We start from the raw sequence: 21,541 nt of genomic DNA on the forward strand, positions 1-21,541 counted from the left end.
GCTATTTAGCGCTGAGAATATATTATAATTTTCTATATTATAATTTTCTCGATTATAGACGTTAACTGATGTAAGTATTTATATGTGTTTTTCCTGTCAGCCTGTTTAATAAAAATTATTAAAAAAAAAAGAAAAAAGGAGTTGCTTCAGAGGCAGCAAGCTTAGGATTTCAGAATGACGACATCAGGAGGACTGGGAGGTGGCACTCAAGGCTTGTGAGCAATATGGGAGCTGCGGATCGGAAGCGCTGCAAAATTGAGGTTTGTTTCTTTTTACTAATGCTGTTATGTTCTTTCATAGGTTGTGTTCAAGGCCCGGCTTCAGAAGTAATAGACTTGGATTGTGGAACACTTTTTAGGCTGACTGGCTGCAAAATTCGCTGACAGCCATTTATGTGGTCGCTCTTTAGGTCTCTCAGCAGACACAAGATTTACTGGTGGACTAAGAGGCAGGTGATATGAGGGGGAAACTGTTGCTTGAAAGGGGCTGTCCAGACCGCCTCGTAATTCAGTTAGGAGAGAATTACTTGGTCCAACTATCGGGCCTATCATGATTGAAATCAATGAAAGATGACTTGGCGAGGATAAAAAATATCTGGGCTGGAACATGTATAGTTCAGATCGCATTTGTGCCTAGGAGAACATGGCGGGTGCATTAAAATGCACTTCTGTGGATAAGGCAAGACGTAAGCTGAAAAGAGCAATGAGAGCTTTTTGTTTGATCTGAGGTACAAAGGTGTTGTCTTAATACCATATTAAAGAAGAGAATGTCACACTATATTATGCAGATGCTGTGCATTTATCGTTGCTTGGCAATGCGTACTATGTGCTGTAGTTCTAGGAGTTCAATGCTTATCTTATTGGGAGAGAAGATTGGGTGCTGAACACACTACGGGATATTTTGTGTGATTATGGGACATGGGGATGGGAGTGGGCAGGAAAACACCTTGGCGGCGTTTTTCTGGTTGGCAGTAGGTAATTTGGAGGATGGTGAGTCACAAGCGGGCGTATCCACCCCTCCTGTGGGGGAATGGGGGCACAGAGGAGGGCCTGGGGGGAGAATTTGAGGACAGTATGTTAAGCTGGTGAGAAATGTGAAAGTCTGATGACGTGCTTGGGTGACATGGGTATGATAGAAATTATTGTGAGATGGGAGAGGGAAAATGCAAGTGTGGCATGTGAGCGATTTGTTGGGGATGGATTTGGTATCATGGGGCGGGGGGTGGACTTTAGGGTATAGGGGTAGACCAGGTTTTTCATTGTGTATTAGTGGTGTTTGGGGTTTTATGTGTTGTATGTTTAGATGTTTTGAACTGCAGACTTGTTTCTAAAAAAGTGTGGTTTCTCACTATATTGCAGTCTGTGGTTGATGTGCAATCAAGCTGGATGCTTGTTACAGTGTCAGGTTTAATACAGTGGGTCTGATTTAGATGCTGGAAAGAGTATTTCATTGCAGCGGCAACTGAGTGCCCTTTCCACCAACCTGAAGGTTCGCTCTCCTCAATTTGAGCCAGAAGGGCCATCGGAGGTTTGGCTACATGTCTGACTGTCCTATTTAGAGTGGGTGGACACATGGTCAGTTGTCACTTCCCATTACCATGGCAGTAACAGGCAGTTAAAACTTTTAAATACCCCCATGGTGAGGGGGTCATTGTGTGTTTTTTTATCTTCAAAAAGAAAATCACGCTTTGGGGATTTTCTTTAAAAAAAAAAATAAAGTTAGAAGTTTGACAAACGGCTCTGTGCCCAGTTTCTGAAAATGCAAGATAAGTCCGCAGGGGACATCTCTAAATTCAGCAGGTGGAGTATCTTTGCCGTTGCAGGAGTAAAGTACTCCACTGTGGCAACTGTAATTATCCCGTCCTTCCAAGATTTAAATCTACCCCAGAATGTCCAACAAGACTATTGCTTCCTAAAGTGCACAGTATTTTGTTGCTGTACATCCAGCCTGCTATCAGCCAGAGAGCTACACTGGCCTAAGCACAGAGTTTCTGCCTGGCTGTACTTGAGCATCTCAGTGAGCTTTTACCTGCACTCAGGCAACTGAAAAAGAATAGTGAACTGCATCAAGTGGATCAGTGCCGGGAAGTAGACTAATTCCTAAGGTGGGCTAAGCCGGACTAGATTCCACACTCATCAACTTCTGTGTCATGAGCTAGACCTGAGACCCACCCAACCTGTACCTTCAAAATAAGCCTGTTGCCTATTGTGGCCTCTCTTTCGCTTCAGTGCCACTGTTCATGAGCTCAAAGGTTTCACCCTAGATACTGTGCTGCCACAAAGCATCACTTCTGTGTGCTATACTCAGGCCAACAGCTGCAGCACCTGCATGGCCAGTCCCTCTCACACTCCTACAACCCTTCATCTCAGGCACACACCTGTGCCCGGCCTTCCATTAGTGAGATGAACATGGGATGTGTCCCCAACAGCCAAGAAGAACTCCACCTTAGCACTGCTGTTGCCTTTGCTGTTTATGTTCAGTATGTAAGGGAAACTTGCACTAATACTGCACATGCTGTATGTATTCTGTGTATGGAAAAGACGCATTGCTGTTGCCTTTATTGTAATGTTTTGTCTGTGTGAATCATTCCTACATAGTTCTTATTTGGTGTGTGAGTAGCAAACTTACATTGCAGATGCCACTGTAGTAGAGAGAGAGAGAGAGAGAGAGAGAGAGAGAGAGAGAGAGAGAGAGAGAGAGAGAGAGAGAGAGAGAGAGAGAGAGAGAGAGAGAGAGAGAGAGAGAGAGAGAGAGAGAGAGAGAGAGAGAGAGAGAGAGAGTGAGAGAGAGAGTATACAGCTTGCACTGCTGATGCCCATGTGACCGTTTTTACAGGCTTTGAGAAATCATGCACTTGCCTGTTCTGATCTTTTCCCTTGCACCCTATATTCCGAAAGTAGACGCTGTACCCCTTTGCAAGCAGTATACCATTGTTTCACCTTGCAATTGCTCTTTACATTCTATGTGGCCCCATTGCACCTTTCCTTTCTCCCTCTACCCAAAATTCCCTTTGAACCTTGCATTTCCAACTGGCATTTTATGCTCCCCGTTCACTCATTGGGCACCCCTTTACAATATGCCCCCCCCTTGCTGCCCTATGCTTCCCATTTGACCTCCTGCTCCCCACTTTATGCCCTATTTGCACCTCCTGTACACACACTCCTTCACTTTGCAGCCTGTGCTCATTCCTGCGCTCTCACCTATTTTTATCTTTTTCACCATGCTGCACTTTGCACCTTGCACTTTCCTATGTACCATAGGCTCTCCACTTGCACCCTGTGCTCCCTCCACTTTACACTCTGTATTATCCCTCTGACCTCAGAGCTCTACCCCGTATGCACTCTGTGCTCCTCTGGGCCCAGCAGTGCAAGCTGGACTGTCACTATTGGAGCAGGATCAAGACGCATTTGTATCTGACAAGTCTCTTTCTAGAGTGGCATTATGGGTGCAAAACGATGCTCTGGAATGTGGCCCAGGTGCTGTCCAGTAGGTGACATTACTTCAAGCATTCCTTTCATCACTTTGTTGTTTGTTGTAGTTGACACTGCAAATGTGATCGGTATGTTCACATGTAGGTGTCATGTCAATGAACTCAAGCTCTACACCCTGACAAATCCTAAATAGGCCACAACCAGTCAGGGATTGTTTGTAGCCCCTCTGAAGGGACCGTGCCTGGCAGTTAGTTTTGGACTGCTCCTACTGAACCAGGACTAAGACTGATTGGGATATGGCTAGTCTTGGTCTAGAGTGGAACAGTGGCAAAAAACGATGGTCTGGAATGCGACCTGACTGATGGTCAGAGGCTGAAATAATGCAAGCATTACTCTCAACACAACTTACTTGTTGCTTTAAGGCTGTTTCCTGGGTTTGTCTTGCACTGCACACCCTTGTTACACCTGCCGTGGCTTTTTGTATTGAAAAATGTGTTCATAAAGTTTCACAAATGCATTGCACATGTACAAGCATTGGCAGAAGCAGGGCAAGCTTGACTAATTCAAAGGACCGTTATAAGACAGGCGAGTGTATATGCTTCTTGGGATGTGAAGGTCTCTGTGTGATGATGTGAATGAGCTCCCTTAGCATGATTTAAGCAAGAGTGACTTTCTGGCATGTTTTTAACTGGACCCTGGGGTGCCCAGCAAGGCACAATGAGAAGAAAGTAAACCACAAATTCGCTATTGCTGCTGGGACTGAAATGTGCCCCTGGCATGAGCAGGTGTGCCCTGGTACCTTTAATACCCCTTAATGTTCCCCAGGGATCCAAGCATGTATGCTCTGTGAAAATCTGTTGTCCACTACAATTTAGATATTACCTTTCTACAAGGATTTGTCATGATATTGACTGCAAGTACCACCACTCCCCAGCATGGCTGCGACCATCACTGCCCCACTGGCATCTACCGGGAGAAGTCAGGGCTGGGCATTAAGCTGTTTTGTCCACCCTTGACATCGGTGGCTCAATTGACATTGGTGGCTCAATGACTATAGCCCCACTGCACCAGGGTTAGTGGATTGCTTCTACCTTCTGCAACCATCAAAATCAACTGCCTACAGAAAAATATTCCAGCTTCAAAAAGTTACCACTGCTGCATGTGCTGAAAATCACATGGAGGAGCCCACTCTCTTGGAGCACAAAGACAGATACGTACCCGAGTACCAGTCCCATGTCTGATATCTTCTGGTATATCATAAATTTCACTTTCCATCTGTACTGTCTGCTTTTTTTCATGAGATACCTTCACACGCAAAATCCGAAAATTTGATCCACCAAGGTCCAATGCAATGAAGTCTCCTTTTTCTGTTTTACGGGAAAAAAAACTTTTATTATCAAATCAGCTTCATACAAAGTTGTCTACTCTTGCTTCAATAGGTTCAACAGAAGTAAAAGTGAAGTATAATTTAAATGCAGTGTTGATTTGGTTTATTTCTTCAGAAATAACATACTTATCAAGATAACTTTTGAATGAGCAAAATGCAGTTTGGTCTCATTTGAAATACACTGTAAGCTTATGAAGATAGAATTAGAGGATACTGTATCAGATCATATTGTAAAAATGAACGTATGGTCTATTATGCAAATGAACTCCGACTTGCAATTGCAGAAAAGTCAAAACTCAAAAGACATCCGAACAATCGAACAAAAGCACAGAAAACCGAATTATTACATTTAAAAAAAACAGTTGTGTGGCTATAGCAGTCACCAAAAACAGAATATTTCAAAATATTGACTTGTACATACTAACCATTCACAAACAGTTGGGAGAACAAACAGGTGCGCTCACAAATTTGGATCAAGTGTAAGCAGATGGTAACAGGTGCAAACTATAAAAAAAAAAAGCACTGGCTAATTTGTCGCAAGTGTTTTTAAGAAGCATTAGAGGCATTAGTATTTGCAACCAAAGCTGTTACAAAAGGTCCCTCTGGATAAGAGGTCCACAAACGGGGATGAGGGGGTGGGGTGGGAGCTGCAACCCTAGCGCATATGTCTCAGTAGAGATTTGGAAATGAAGTTAGCCTGCAAGCGGGACTTTATTTCCAGGCTGTCTTCAATTACATGCTGCCAGAGGGCATAAAAATAAGCATTTGCAATGCAATCTTTTTGCATTTGTTAAAGTTAGAGTTATTGGTAAACGACAATGCCATTTTTAAGGTACAGCGTGTAATATGGTGGTTAGTGGCATATGTGGTTATTGCAGGCTTTCGTTTATTATTTGAAAGTTGAGGTATGCTTATGCTTCCCTTTCACATTTTTTAACTTTGAAGAGAGAAGAGAGGTGTTACAAGCATGGAAATTTCCATAGTGCTAGGAGAGTATATATGATAAGGAGAGAAACAGAAGGCATTTCAAATTTACGACCACCCATTCGTCTGCTTCGTGTACAGTTGAGCAAGCTCACCAGTTTGCTGTGTTTCAAGCGTAAATGAAATGCTTCTTTTTTAGACTTGGTTAGGTGATGTATTCAACTACAAAAAATAACATTTAATTTAAATCAATAGCAATAACAAACGATAACACGTGCTGCGAGACTTCCAACATAATTTGGGAAATATTGCCCTGTCTCTGAGCTTTTATTCTGTTTTTCCTACGTGATACTACTGTTCACTGTTTCACACCCTCCTCTTCATCTCCAGCAGCCGAGCTTCCAAGACCCACTTCGTCTAAGAATGCAGTTCAACAGCAGAGAAATCCAAGTTAACCCTTGAGCACCGGCACCCTACTGGTGCAATCAAGAAACTGCTATGCAGCTTCCACAAACGTAAATATACATTGCTTATCCTTCAACAAGAATTATTATCTATCACTGCCAGCCACGGATAGGAATCGGATTTTAGTAAAGTACAGACTTGTTACAGACTACGGTGCATATGTACAAGAATTGCCGCTAACTAACGTTAGCGATAGTTAGCTGCAATTTTCTTACCGCCCTGTACCGCCTTAAACTATCGCCATGGTACCGATGTATTTACAATACGTCGCTACATGGCGATAGTTTCTCATTGCGGGTAGATTTGTCGATGTTAACCTCTGTGTTACGGCGATAAAAATGTTGCCACAAACGTGAAAAAGAGGTGGTCGGCCAGTCAGCGGCCAGAAACTGCAAGCTAATCAGCGTGACGCCACTTGTTTCACGTTTAGCAGGAAAATCAACTACAAAACGCTGCAAAGTCTCCAAAACACCACAAAAAAACACTGAAGAACCACGGAGGAAGTTGAACCCAGTAATGCAGGAGAGAATAACACCCCCCAACACCACAAACAGCCAGGAGGACCAGCCAGAGACCCAGAGGAAGAGGAAAACCAGGTTCAGCCAGCAGGAAAATGAAATTCTGATTGCGGAGGTGACAGACAAACAACACCAGCTCTTAGTCAGCTCCACTGTGTCATTGAGGACCAAAAATGCAACATGGCAGTCCATTGTAGCCAAGGTGAATGCTGTTGCAGAAGACAGTGACCGAATACAAGAAGCGCTGGCAAGACCAAGCAGAAACTTGCCAGCAAGCGCCAAGCAGCACTGCAGACCGGAGGTGGGAGTCCAGCGCCACAGGAGGAGCTGGATGCCCTGGAGGAACAGGTGTCTTCAGTCATCTGCGATGCGTCAGTGGTTTTAGTCCAGGTACAGGATAGTGCTGAACATGACCAGCTACATCAGCAACAGGATGAGTAACAACAAGGGACTGGGGTGGAAGGGACCAATGTCAATAACTCCCAAATAAATATCACTCAGTGCACACCCACACTGACTGCAGATCTTGTCCCAGATACTATTGTCCCTGGGGGTTTAGCCACACATCACCACAGTCAATAAATATATTGCAAGACATATTGGTGGTGTCACAGACTTGGAAATCTGCACAGAAAAGTAATCCAAAATATAGCAAAATAAATATTTACATCAGACTACAAAATAAGGGAAACATGAACAAGCAGAGTGTCACATTGTCCTCCTTGTCTCAACACTACGCACATACAAATTGTCTACACAGGGATCCATCTATCTGACAACAATATGATGATGCTCCCTGAACGAGACCGATGATGGTCAGAAGTGAGCATTCCACCACCGGTGCCAGCCCACATGCACCATTGTGCACAGGTGTCTGAGTTGAGTTGAAGATTGTACATGTGCATTAAGGGGGAGTTTACTGCACAAACACATTCATGCACACAACTCAGACACCCGTGCACAATGGTGCATGTGTGCTGCCACCGCTGGTGACATGCTGACTTCTGACCATCATCGATCTCGTTCAGGGCGCATCATCATATTGTTGGCAAAGAGATGTAGCCCTGTGTAGACAATATGTATGTGCGTGGTGTTGAGGCAAGGAGGACAATGTGACACTCTGCTGCCTCTCCATTCAATGTGCCCCTTTGCTTGTTCAGGAGATGCATCACTGGGCCCACCAACTGAGAAAGCATGTAGTGAGTCTGCAAACCATAAACACACGCATTGCCACAACACAGTGATCATGCAGCCTTCTGTCTAAAAGGTGCATATCCCACAATTGATAAATTCAGCATACTTGAGGCATAATGTGATGTAATTCGATGGAGGGGGGTTGCCTACAACAGTACAGTGCATGGACCATGCATATCAGGAATGTGTCCCCAAAACATTATCTACATGTCTTGTCTGTGTGCCATGCTCACAGAAACTCCAATCACTCTGTCAAATAGCATGACAATTTAAGTAGGACACCAAGCAAAAATAACCATTTAGCACAAATGCATGTCAACTTGCCACATGTCACCATCATCCCTTATGACAAAATGCTGTCATCTACTCCAAAGTGTACACATGTGCCATACAGATAACAGTAATCACAGACCTGGTGTGAGATGTCCATTACACCTTGACGTGCATGGAAACAAGTATTGTTTGAAAGTCAACAATGTCAGTGACCTGACGGGCGGGCTTGGGGTGGTGTGCTCTCCTGACATGGCTACTGGCACAATAGACGCATAATGCTCCCCATCGTGGTTTGAGAAGATTGTTTTTGTGCTGTTCCTTGTTCACTTTAGGGGAACCTTACCGTGCGGGAGGGAGAAGCCGGGGGTCTGTTATGAAGGCCCTCCTCCAGTTTATAAATACTCTCTCTACCCCCCCGTCTGGTGGGGGTCCTTTCCTACTTCTTTTTCCCTATTCTCCTACATTTCGGGTCTGGTTCCAGGGCGACAGGCACACTGCTGGGGGGGGGGGGGCCGTACTCATCTGCAGAGGTGCAGGGTGGGGGGTTGGGGGAGGGGACTCTGTATTCCTTCGTCTTTTTCCATGGCCTCCTTTTTCTTCTCTGATTCTTTTTGTCTTTCTTTTTCTGGGATCAGCGTGATACACCTCCCTTGGCTATGCCTCGTTGCCGTTCCATGTGTTCACAACTTCCGGGGTGTTCTGGGGGAGTTCTGGCGGGGGACTGTGGGCGCAGCTGTAGACTATGTTTTTCTCCATCCTGATGTTCTTGTGTTTGCGCCATTGACCGAATAGATTGCTGTAAATCGCTAACGTTCATTACTCTGCATATCCGTGATCGTTATTTCAAAATTGCTTGTCACCTGATCCTTCTGCCTTGTTTCATCATAAAATGAAAACCTTTTTCTCCTGGTGCCCTACTTACGCTGTTCACAGTATTAGCAGTACGATTTTGCTCCCTGAAGTGCTGCCTGTGTTTATACTTGTCGTTATTGCTCTGATTGCTTAGCGGCCGGCCCCGGGGGGTTGTAGGCCCATACTTGTTCTTATTGAACTGTCAATAAAGGTTTTCAAAAAAAAAAAAAAAAAAAAAAAAAACCAATGTCAGTGACCAAATATGCAGTCCTGTTCATAAACATCCAAACACAAACAAAGGCATCCAACAAGCCTAAACAGAACAGCATGTGACCATCTGAGGAGCATATTCCCAACCACACATCACCCTGTAAAATCACACGTGATGTGACGTTGGGGGTGTGATAGGGGCGGTACACCACTAAGAAGCCATTGGAAATCCACTGCCATGTAATCACGGCCCACCTACACACTGCACGTGGTGAGAACATTCAGGGTAATGGGTGTTTGTCTGTTCACCCTGCAACACCCATAGAAAGTCACTGTACCCCATAGTCACAATGGTTAAGCCAACAGGAGGGCAGTAAGAAATGTATGCAAAGAAAACCATGACCCCACAACATGCATAAAATAAAAATCTCAATTGCCAAAGCTATTTTGGTTTACACGTGTACAGCATTGTGCAGCACACATAGAAACCGCAATCAGTCACTCATTGCTAATGTGCCCGAAGGGGTCCCTCCTCACACAAACATTCTTGCCCTGAACCCATCCACATTTGTACTACCCTGCAAAGCTGCCTGTCTGTGTGACACACTGACAGGTCAAGTGCCAGGTCAAGTGCCACTGCATGATGAAATGCATGCCTGCACCATAAACATGTAAACATGGTGCAGGCCCGTCACTGAAGTAGATGAATATGGAATCTATCCTTGAAGGGGCAGGTCTCATTCTGTCACATCCTCGTGTCCATACAACCCCTGATGTAAGAAAGACATCTGCTGTCCAACTAAGCACAAGTGTCCCAACTGTGACTGAGACCCATATTTCCTCCTGCCTGCAATATCACACCATTGGAAATGCACATAAGTGAAAGGGTCACTGAGTGAAAGGGATAAAAGGCAGTAAAACAGAAGCAGTACCATACCTGCAGATCAGCATGCAACGATGAGAATATCATTACTGACATTAACTTAACAACATCATTATGTATCTACACAGTTAGTATCATGGCAAATCAAGCATATGTCCCTGCCCATATCAAGTGGCACATCATGTCAACCCAGATCACAACAGTGTGATAGCCCTACTCATGCCACAACAACAATCATGTTGCATTGCTACAGCAATGCGTGGCAGCATGCAATCCACACCTCCAAAACTGAACAATCTTTAAAAAGATCATAGTGCACTGAGTAGAGGAGACTCTACCACAATGCAGTGTACAGACACAGAAATCCGAGCTACAGGAGCTAATCTGCATTGACAACAATGTGGTACAACCTGCACCACTGTCACTACTGAAAAGAGCACACAACTGGTGCTGCATGTGTGTAGAAATTGGCCACTCACATTTGGCATACTTGAAAACTGTAAAAACAATATTTAGAACTATAATGTCACATCAGTGTTGTTGTACAATGATTCACTATTCTGCATGTAACCGGTATCTCCTCCCAAACACTCTGAATGGACATTGCCATGCAGTCTGCTAGTAAACTGATCAAATGCATTATCATACTTGACACACACATACAACAGCATCTCACCTTCACATTGCAGAGGGAGAAACATCACCTCCTGTCCAACTCTCCAATGAGGAAGATAAAGACCTCTCAACCATTGACTAGGACACCCTCCAAGGACATCCAGCAGCGTCTTGGTAGCTCCACCCCCTGTACAAACACACAGCAGCAAGCACCTACCACCACAGCTGTCTCCCAGGACCTTGAGGATCCACTTCTTACATTTGAACTTTGTGCGGTAGAGGTCCAGCAGGAGATGGCTGGCCAGGTGAAGGTGGGGTTTGACAGCCTGATGGCCAAATTAGATGGGGTACATGGGTGTATCAGTGCCATTAGGGACCACCTAGAGTCCATCACAGGCACCCACAATCCGCTCCATGCTCTCCAGCATTCCAAGGCTGACATCGCGTGGAGTACTGACTCAGACTCAGAGACAAGAACAACTGATTAGTCAAAGTGGCTCCAGCGATGTTACAAAGGAGTTGCGTTACATGTGAATGATTATGGAGAACATGGAGCGGATGCAAGCTTTACGCTTGGCAGCCAAGACTGCATACCACAGAGCCGTTGCTGGAGTCCTCCAAGCCCTGCAGCTTCTCATCACATCAGTGCTGCCTCAACCTTTGGCACAGAAGACTGCTGCTGCACCTTCAACATCCACATCTCATCACCCTGATCTGTCACAGTGCCCCAGACAATCTTCTATCACGCACATGGGAGGCACATGACACATCAGAAGAGGAATATGTGGACGATTCAACAATCTTTCGAATAAGTCAGCGGTAGCAATCATCTCTGTCAAATGGACTGTTACTGCTTGGATCTGGGCCTATGATCATGCCCCGAAACATCAGCTTCCACTGTCCCCTGAATCACTTTGCGACACTCATCTTGGACATCAATATGGATTGCCATTTTTTGTCCCGTCTGCGCTTGGGCCGTGCTCAGCGCCAGAACCCCTTGCAGTTTCAGGCCAGGTAAGTCTCCCAAATGCTATTACGACAGAACAACACTGTTGGAGTTAAATGGCGAGTGTATCAGTCTTTCCTTGGATGCGCTGCCAGTTCTCCTCCCTGAAACATGCCCCCAATGTAGAATGTCACTCCCCAAAAAATCTTATGTATCCCATCTCTCCAAGGGTGGATAAGAGGGTAGGGCCAGAGGGAGGCGCTGACCAAATAATCAAATGCATAATGTTTAATGCTAGATCATTGGTCAAACATAGCCTGGAGTGCACAAGGCTTTTAGAGGAAGAGGAGATAAGAATTGCATTTATCACAGAATCCTGGACGGATAATTCTTCAAGCCCAGATATAGTGAAAGCTACCCCTCCGGGGTTTTTATGCTTCACTTTAGACAGGCCTCACAAGAAAGAGGGGGGATTGGCGGTGATCTATCACGGGTCAATCAAGGCAGTCTTCCAGCCCATCGTTATGGAGGCATGTGAAGCGCTATCTTAATTTTTATGTATCCCACCACCACACTTTCAAAGGAAGTTTACTGAACAGGCCACCAGGAGCCAGAAACTCATTTATAGCCAGACTTGGTAATGTACTGGAAGAAGGTTTATGTACAGATGCCTACTCGGTTATGGGAAATTTCAATTTTTATTTAGAGGCACTTACTGACCCGGACACATTGGCCTTGAATGATATGATGAATGGCGCTGACTTGAGGCAGCTGGTCGCAGGGCCAACTCATGCGGCAGGACATACTTTAGATGGTATCTTCTCCAACCACCCAGGTCTCAAGTTTACGGGACTACTGCCACTCGTTAGGTCGGACCATGCCGCCGTTCGATTTGAGTTGACACTGATGGGGCTGAGAATGAGAGGGCAATGTTCCAAAGGCCCTGTAGCCACTAGAGCATGGAATAAAGTTGAAGGGACAGCTTTGCAGGAGCTTCTAACTGCCACGGCAGGTCAATTGTCAGTGGGAGTGGACAAAGCGTCTGTAGTTTATACGAATTGGCTGGAACAAGCCTGCAAGACTAGCTCCAGTTAAGACTCATCGCCCTAAAAGATCTCAACTATCGGCGCCATGGTTTACAGAGGATTTGAGAAATCAGAAATTCGTGTGCAAACGGCTGGAGCGGAACTGGAGGAAGGACTATGGAGAAGTTGATAAAATACTGTATAAGCACAGTCTGCAAAATTATAAACTGCTTATTTTTGCCGCCAAACAAAAGTACTTTGCAATTCGTATTGATTTGGCAAAGAATTCAGCAAAAGAGCTATTCAGAACCGTTTCTAATCTGGCTTCTCCAGGTCCAGGAACTTTGAGAAGATATCGCCACGTTTTTCCTGACCAAAGTAGAGTCCATCTTCAGTGGGTCAAGCTCTGGGGGGGTATATGCAGCTGCGGAGGAACCAAAGTTAGCAACAGTTCCCAACGTAACGTTTGAGAATTTCTCACCAGTGTCTCTTGAAGACATTCAAGAGCTTCTCACGGCTAACTCAGGGTCACCATATGATCCATATCCAGTGGCAGTGGCCAAGCTAGCTCCGATCCCTTACGCATCACTGTTATTACCAATTGTTAATGGCATGTATGCAACGGGGCAGTTTCCTAAATGTTGGAAATTAACCTCTATCCTGCCCCTATTAAAAAAAACAATTTGGATCCTAATGATCCCAACAACTTCCGCCCCATTTCTAGGCTTCCACTCCCAGCGAAACTGATAGAAAAAAATATGAATACACAACTCAGTGCCTTTCTAGTAGAGTCACAAGCTTTGGACTCTTCTCAATATGGCTTTAGGGAAGGCCATAGCACTGAGACTGCCCTCATTAAGGGCACAGATGAGGTCAGGGAAGCTGTAAATCGGGGGAGGCAAGCCAGTTCTGGTGTTGCTGGATCTGTCCATTGCCTTTGATACGGTCCAGCATGACATTTTGATGGACCGTCTAAAGGAATATGGGGTCCTTGGGAAAGCTTGAGACCTTTTAAGATCCTTTCTATCAGGCAGGAGACAAATTGTTGCACTTGGAGAGCATCAATCAAGACGGTTTGCACTGCCTTGCGGTGTTCCACAGGGCTCTTCCTTTAGCCCTACACTTTTTAATGTTTATGTCTCCTCTCTGGCGCCTATAGTTAGGGCGTTTGGATTTGGCCTGACATCATATGTGGCTGACGCCCAAATTGTGGTGTCACTGCTACCCGGAGAGGAGTCTGGTTTAGACAATCGATTCCAAGAGTGTATGTTATCAGTGGGGAGTTGGATGGCAGAGAACTGCCTAAAACTCAACACTGGTAAAACAGAGGTCATGTTGTTTGGAAACAATATTAACTTCTGGACTCTAAACTGGTGGCCAGACTCGATGGACTCTCTCTCCCACTAATGAGGTGAAAAACTTGGGTGTGATAATGGATGGGGGTCTTACCTTTAGGCAACAGGTTAATTCAGTGGCATCTAAAACCTTTTTTGCAATCAAAAAAAATCAGAAAAATATTGCTGTTCCTGCCCCCGAGCAGCCAACAAACAGTGGTCGCAACTCTTGTTATGTTGAGATTGGACTACTGTAATAGTTTGTACCTCAATGCTCAAAAAAGGCTCCTGAATAAACTCCAATCATTGCAGAATGCAGCAGCCAGACTGCTTTCGGGCACACCTCAGTTTGCGCCCATTACCAAGGAAATAAACAAATTGGGACTGGCTACCGGTAAGAAATCAAGTACGCTTCAAAGCACTGTGTCTGGTCTTTAAGGCGCTGCATGGTTCAGGACCTGATACCTAAAACAGTATTTCCACTGGTACACACCGAAAAGGCCACTTCGTTCATTAGGGGCTAGGCTGGTCTCAGTGCCATGCGTAAAAAAAGTTCGATGGGGAGGCAGAAGTTTTACTTACAGTGCGGCCAAGGTCTGGAACTACCTGCCGTTCCAATTAAGATGCATCACGAACCTCTTAGCTTTCAGGAAAAGCCTAAAGACCTGGCTCTTTGCCTAATGAACTTCTTCCATTTGATCACAGGAGATATAACTAGCGCCAGGACACCTTCAGGTAGCAGTTGCGCTGTATAAATATCATTAACATAACATTTGTGTGGTTCCCAATGACACCGCAATCACCCTGCTGACTGAACTCTGCCTCTTCCTTAACATGTCTCTGCAAATGTTCCCCCCTGGACTCTGTCTGCCCCCCCCGGGGCATTTACACAATGGTTTGTTGTTGCACAAATAACTGGGCCAGTCTCCCATATCAGTCACTGCAAATGTAAATAAAAATCATTGATTCACAAAAATGTGTGTTGCCTATGACCAATCATGTTAGAAATGTGCCAACAATGCATGCCCAGGGTAGCCATTACTACTAATCAAAGAACATCTGACAAAGGGAATATGCTTAGTCTGTGTCCATGATATGCAATGTAAGTGCCTGACACGTGCAACATAAAAAATGCCCTGATCTGTTAGACAACACTGTCTCCGAGAAAGACATCAACTACATGACCATGATGTTGATTGTGATTTGAAACAATGCTCACGTCAGTGTACAGACACTTGAAGGGCCATATGTACAAGCCCCTATCGCCAACAGAAGCTCACTATTTGTGGGGTTGTGGTGGCGATTGGGTATTGGCCTTATTTACAAGGCAGTGTTAAATGACTTAATGTGGCTTAACGTTGCCTTGTTAAGAAGGCCCCCTTTCACGCCATGTTTAGTGGTCAGTGTGTGTTGTGGTGGGCGTTTCACCGCAACTCCCATTCCTTTTAACTCAACCCCCTATGTACAAGGGCAGCGAACATAGGAGGCAGTGCATACATTTTGACTATGGTATACCTGCTATAAACATGGCAAAAACTTGAGAAAGTCATCTTACCTCCACATATCTGCTTTTCACATGTGCTGCCTTGTGCAGCACACATGGAAAAATCAATCTGGGATGAATTGTGTATGTGTAGGAAGGTGCCCCTTCCTGAACATAAATGTTATGTAAAAACAATGACATTTAGTGACTTACATGTGTGCTGTATGAAGCAGCACACAGAAAAGTGAGAAAAAGACATTTTAGGATTGTCAATGTGCCGGAAGGGACACCTTCCTACACATAAAACAATCATCCCTAAACGCAGGCACCCTTGCACCATGGTGCAAGGGTGCCTGCGTTGCTGCTACACTGCTAAGTGTAGCACTGGCGCAGGTGGGAAACTCAAGGCTGCACCAAAATGTTCACACAAATACTGAGGGTAGAGGCTATATCAATCCGCACCGGACAATATGCTATTTGAGCAGTGAATAATGGTGCACAGATTCATCTGGAAAATATTACAATATATATCAAAGAAAGCATCAATGTACTTATTATGTTCAATAAACCACTAAAATAATATAGTATAACAGCGTACCTCAGAAGAGTTTCACAGTCGTTTTATATTGCTGTAATAGGTTCCAGATGTGGTACTTCTGGCACATAGAGGGTTGCAATGAAGTCTTGCATTGCGCTGCTATAAATATGTAATGCATTGCATATGATTTCAAAAACACTCTGCGATTGTTTCCCATCGAGTCATCAAGGGAAATGGAACTGTATCATATATATTCTGTTACAAATGCCTTTGTACAATAATGATACAATGTAAGATTTAAAAATAGCCCAAAGATGACATCTGAGTAATGCGTCTTTTTAATTAGGTTTTCTCCAAGGAGATAGTGTTTTTAATCAAAGTTTGTATATATGTTTCTCCTATAGCCCTGAAGAAGTCTCTTTTCGAGACGAAACGCGTCGGCCATGGTCCTTCTGAATTTTAATGAACATTGAATAAAGAATTGATTGGAATAAAAAGAAAACACTTGGAATTCCGGAATCTTCTTTATGTGCTTATTATTGTGGATTTTCTTTGAATTACACTGTATTGAGTGCTGAAACAATTGGTAGTGATGTCTGCACCATAATGTTGTATACATGTTGCTGCATTGTGTATCCGAAGTCGCAGAGTGATTTGTTAATCCATGATGTCCAACGCCATCTCCTCTTACAAAGGCCCCGCAGTGTCTACTAACAATACTTCATAAATACATACACAAAAGAACTACCTATAGTTAATGTGTTGGACAATGTGTGAAAAGATGTGTGTCGTGGCATGACACATGTAAAGTCCGGTTACCTAACAAGACACATAATAAAAATAATTCTATCGAGCAGAAAGAGGAGGAATGGTGTAGGAAAGCATAGTTAGGAATCTGCTAATGGGTCCAAGACGTGCCAAGGTTAGCTGTAAAGCACATCACTACATCCCTCCCACAACATTCTACAAATTGTTCTCACTGTTATAAATCTACAAGGTTGTGCAGAAACCTGTACTGAGGCGTCAGAAGGACTTGTGAATCATAAGCATAAATACCCTGCAGCCCCACGTGGAAAGTGAAGCTGGTGTGGAACCTCATGTAATAAAAGATCTAAAAAGTGTCCAGACCCAATACCCACAGCATTAATACAATGCTGTGCATAGCACAATGCCCACTGTGCTTCCTGTGTAAATCTGTCCTAGCCTAATCACCACATATGGTTAAATATTTGTCTGACCATTCAAAGACTCTTTTCTAATGTGGATTTTGCTCACAAAAACATCAATAAGTTTGTCAAAAACTAATTTCCAATGAGGTTTGTTGGTTGCCTGTTCCTTGAAGATGCTGTAATCACAATTGTAGACATCAAATATGATGGGGGTTGCTTCTGTCGTGATCCACTACCAATCCAACAGTACCGGTTAACACACAAGAAAATAATGGGAGCACAAAGCCTCAAACATTTGCAATTTATTTGTAACAAAACATTTCTTATAAAAGTACCATATATCCTAACTAATCCTACACTACACTAACCTAGCTTGTACTAACATCTAACTACACTAAACTAACTAGCTTACCTAAGACTATACACAGAACGACGCATCTTAAACATCAAAGCACCACCCCCGCTTATGGCACAATGTTGACGTCACAAAGACACCTTATCCTATACATCAACTAACTAAACATACATACTAAACAAATACATATTTTTGGGTGGTTTTTTTTATTAAACAGTAAAAAAAAAAAAAATCATCAACCCCCCCCCCCCATCAAAAGGAAACAGAAACTTAAACAAAAGTACTAATTAGATAAAATCCTATAATTAAAAGCTACCTACACCAAACACTACATTATCCCTACACTAAATCTACACTTACATTAACTAACTAATAAATATGTCAACAGGATGATAAATAGGAGGGGGTAACCGTGGGATTGGACAGGGTGGGAAACCAAATGCGCATCGTCCATCAATAAGGGAGCCCCAGGGCCCCCTTAATGTCCATGAGGTGGCCCTTAATGTCATCCTGGTCCCGTTCAAGTCTGGCAACTCTTATGTTCAGACAGAACATCAACCTCCTCTCCCTTCTGGTGAGGACAGACCTTTCACGGTGTGCATGAGCTCTGGAGGATGTCCCTGGTTGAGCACTCTGTGACTGGGGAAGAGTCAGGTGTGAGGTTGTGGCTGCCGAACGTGGAGCAGCCCCATATCCAGTCCAGGACAGCAGACATTCTCCTGTGAGTGGGCTGATGAGTTCCGGATGGTCCAGGGATTTGCTGGGTCTGTCTCTGCTATGTTGATAATGCAGGCAGTTTAGTGTGTTTCTTCCCAGCAATCATTGCACTGTCTGGGATCGACTTCCATCTGCCTGCAGCCCTTTCATCCTGGTGCCTCTTGGCCATTGCCCTGTATCCCTTAGCCATACGCTTGATATGTTGATAACGTTCCTTTCGCAGGAGGAACTGACACTGCTCCTCCAGGGCATGTTATCTGAATAAATGAAATGAGAATTGTCATGTTTCCTGACTCCAATAACATGCTGGCATAATGCATATTCGCCACACCTGTGAATAATTCAGTCAGTCAGTCAGTCAAAGCACTTTATTCGATTAATTAAAATCATAAAAGCAGAGGACAGACACACGAAATTCCTAACAATTTGCAATCATGGGTATACAGCTTGTAAAAAAGTTCAGTAAAACATATTCGTTAAAACAGAAATGGTACAAAATCAATCTATGTATAAAAACAAGTTCATATAAAGGTCATAGAATACAAATCTAAAAACCATAGACAATCGTGTGTGCAAATCAGCATTAAATAATACCCTGTAAGAAGGGAACCTCAATCAGGGTCATCGAGGGAGGGCAATTTTTTATTCTTTATCCTCATAGCTGCCACCAAAAAACTAGCCACGTGGAAAATATCGCGAGTGCTACATAGCATCTGTAAGTAAATTAGGGCAGGTCTGACTTGGATAAACCCTTTCTCTCTTAATAGGGGTAGCAAATATTTTTTTCTTATTTCGGAATAAAAACTACAAAACATAATAAAATGCAAGGTATCCTGGGTTGAGAAATTATCACACCTGCAGGGCGTGCTATGTTCAGGTTTAGCCCACACAGGATAACTTCCCAAAGAAAAATGAATTAGGTTAAATCTAAACCTAATCAATAAAAATCTATGAAAAGGTTTAGTTACAAGTTGCAAATATGGTTCCAGGGAGGGCGAGGTGACTAGAGCGTAATGCAGTCTCACTACTGGGTTTTTAAGCTCCATCTCCTCCCTGGTCAGCCTTACCCTTTCTAAACAATTAGACCTAATCCAGGAGACGTCCTTCTCACGGATGTTCTCTGGGGATGTGAAGAGCTCTGGGCGTCCTAGGTCAACAAAGGACTTTCTCACATACTCTACCCAGGGAATCCTCTTGGCATTTTCCATGGCAACAATGTCTGTTAGTATAACATGATTCAACCTGATTTCCTTGTTTTCGCCCAACAAACCAGGGGGGCCATCCTCAACTTATCAGTAACATATTCAATCCCTACCTCTGTATGAATGGAGGAAGTGGGGGTGGATTGAGGGACTGACAGGAGGGATCTCAAAAACCTATTTTCTACTCTTTGCATCTGAACTTGGGCTACGTAGCCCCACAGCGGGGCACCATAGAGAGCGATGGACATGCATTTTGCATTATATACCTTTAACAGGGCATCCATTGGCCTCGCCCCCAGCCTTTTCGAAAAGCCCATAAGGGCATTAATGGACCTTGCCATGGAAATACTTTTTAACTTGATTTGGGGTGCCCAGGATCCTTTGTTATCAAAAAGGACGCCTAAGTATGGGAAAGTGCGAACCCTTGACACCTCTACCCCCTTACAGTAAAAGGTTTTAAACTTGAGTCTGCAACTGCTTTTGCCCATAACCATGGCATGATATTCACCTTCAGATCCAACTGATCCATAAGGGAGGCAAAGGAGTCCAGCAACCTTTGCAATCCCACCCCTGTACGGGTCAGTAGAACTGCATCGTCCGCGTATAGGAGCACCGGAATTGATAGATCTCCTACACGCGGAACGTCTGCCTTAGTGGTACCCAAAAAGCTTTCCAGGGCATTAATACAAATAGTAAAAAGGAGGGGGGCCAGAACGCAACCTTGTCTAACCCCCCTCCCTGATATAAATTGTCGTGTACATCTATCTGCCCTCTTGGTTTACCCTGATGGAGGCAAAACGTTTTTCATGTAAAGCAACTAAGAAGTTAATTAGTGGGGGATCGATGCCAATGTCATCTAAAATCCTCCATAACTTAGTCCTGTTCACCAAGTCGAAGGCCGAGGATAGGTCCATAAACGCCATGAATAGGGACCCATCCATGGCCACCGTATATTTGTTTATTAAAAAATGTAAATTTAAGCATTGGTCCATGGTGCCTCTCTTTTCTCGAAAACCATTTTGTAGGTTGGAGAGCACACCTAGTCTCTCCACATTTTCCCTGAGTTTATATAAAAGGACTCTGCCCAAGATTTTAACGGCAGAATCTAGCAGGGAAATGGGCCTGTAACAAGCGGGATCCCTACGCTGGCCTTTCTTAAAGATCGGGACTATAACCAAGGTAGACCAGGAAACTGGGAAGGGATTGGAGGCAGAAGCATTAAAGACGTTAGTTAAAATTTTGGCCCAGAAAGCGGGAGCATTTAGATATAAATCTGCCGGAACCCCATCGGGACCCGGTGCCTTATTCTTTAATGTTTCTCTAATTGCTCTCTCAAACTCCCCCAGATTAAAAATTATCGGAGGCATGGAAAAATTTACTACCGGAGGACCCTCGTTGCCATACCACCAGCTCCGTAGATCTCCTCAAAGTGACGGAGCCAGGCTTCGTCTTGAACGACACAATCCATATTGGAATTCTCTTGGCCAGAAAAAAAGGGGTCATTAATGGTAGCCCAGAACTTGCCACTATCCCGCAGAACATCTAATGACAGTAGCTTTTCCCAGGCCTCCCTTTTGATGGAATCCTTGCGCCCTTGAATAGCTAATTTATAGGCCTTACGTAGATTAGCTATGCTCGCCCTATCTTTAGGGCTCTTCTTTAATGCTTGGAGTAATGCCCGGTGTGCCTTAGAGCAACTAATATCAAACCACCTAGGGTCGGAGTTGCCACTATAATTTTTCGTGTTAGTGAGGTCCACTGCGATCTGGGAACAGATATCCTCAAAAGCGCTTATAATTTCTTTATCTGCTCGCTCACTATCCAAACAGATAGACAGCTGTCTTTCTACCTTAGAAGTTAAAGTTTCCAAAAAAGTGTCGGGCACGACTCTCTTCCACTTTATTCTCCTACCTTGATCTTTTGTAGCTAGGGAAACCCCCACCCCATGTGAGCAACTCTTGGAGGAGGATATGACCCCCAAGTTCAGCTCAAGGAATACTGGGTTATGGTCACTAAAAAT

General features: G+C 44.1%; 1 protein-coding gene across 3 annotated transcripts in view; it reads right to left on the reverse strand.

The window, feature by feature from the left end:
* HK1 (hexokinase 1) overlaps positions 1-21,541 on the reverse strand; it is a 1,728,681-nt gene that overhangs the window by 1,407,523 nt on the left and 299,617 nt on the right. For all 3 annotated transcript variants that reach the window (XM_085603586.1, XM_085603588.1, XM_085603587.1), the window contains one exon: positions 4,650-4,798. In XM_085603586.1, coding sequence (XP_085459712.1) covers positions 4,650-4,798 — 149 coding nt within the window. The remainder of the gene's footprint in view (positions 1-4,649; positions 4,799-21,541) is intronic.

The sequence above is a fragment of the Triturus cristatus genome, chromosome 1_2 (assembly GCF_964204655.1).
Source record: "Triturus cristatus chromosome 1_2, aTriCri1.1, whole genome shotgun sequence".
NCBI classification, from domain to species: domain Eukaryota; kingdom Metazoa; phylum Chordata; class Amphibia; order Caudata; family Salamandridae; genus Triturus; species Triturus cristatus.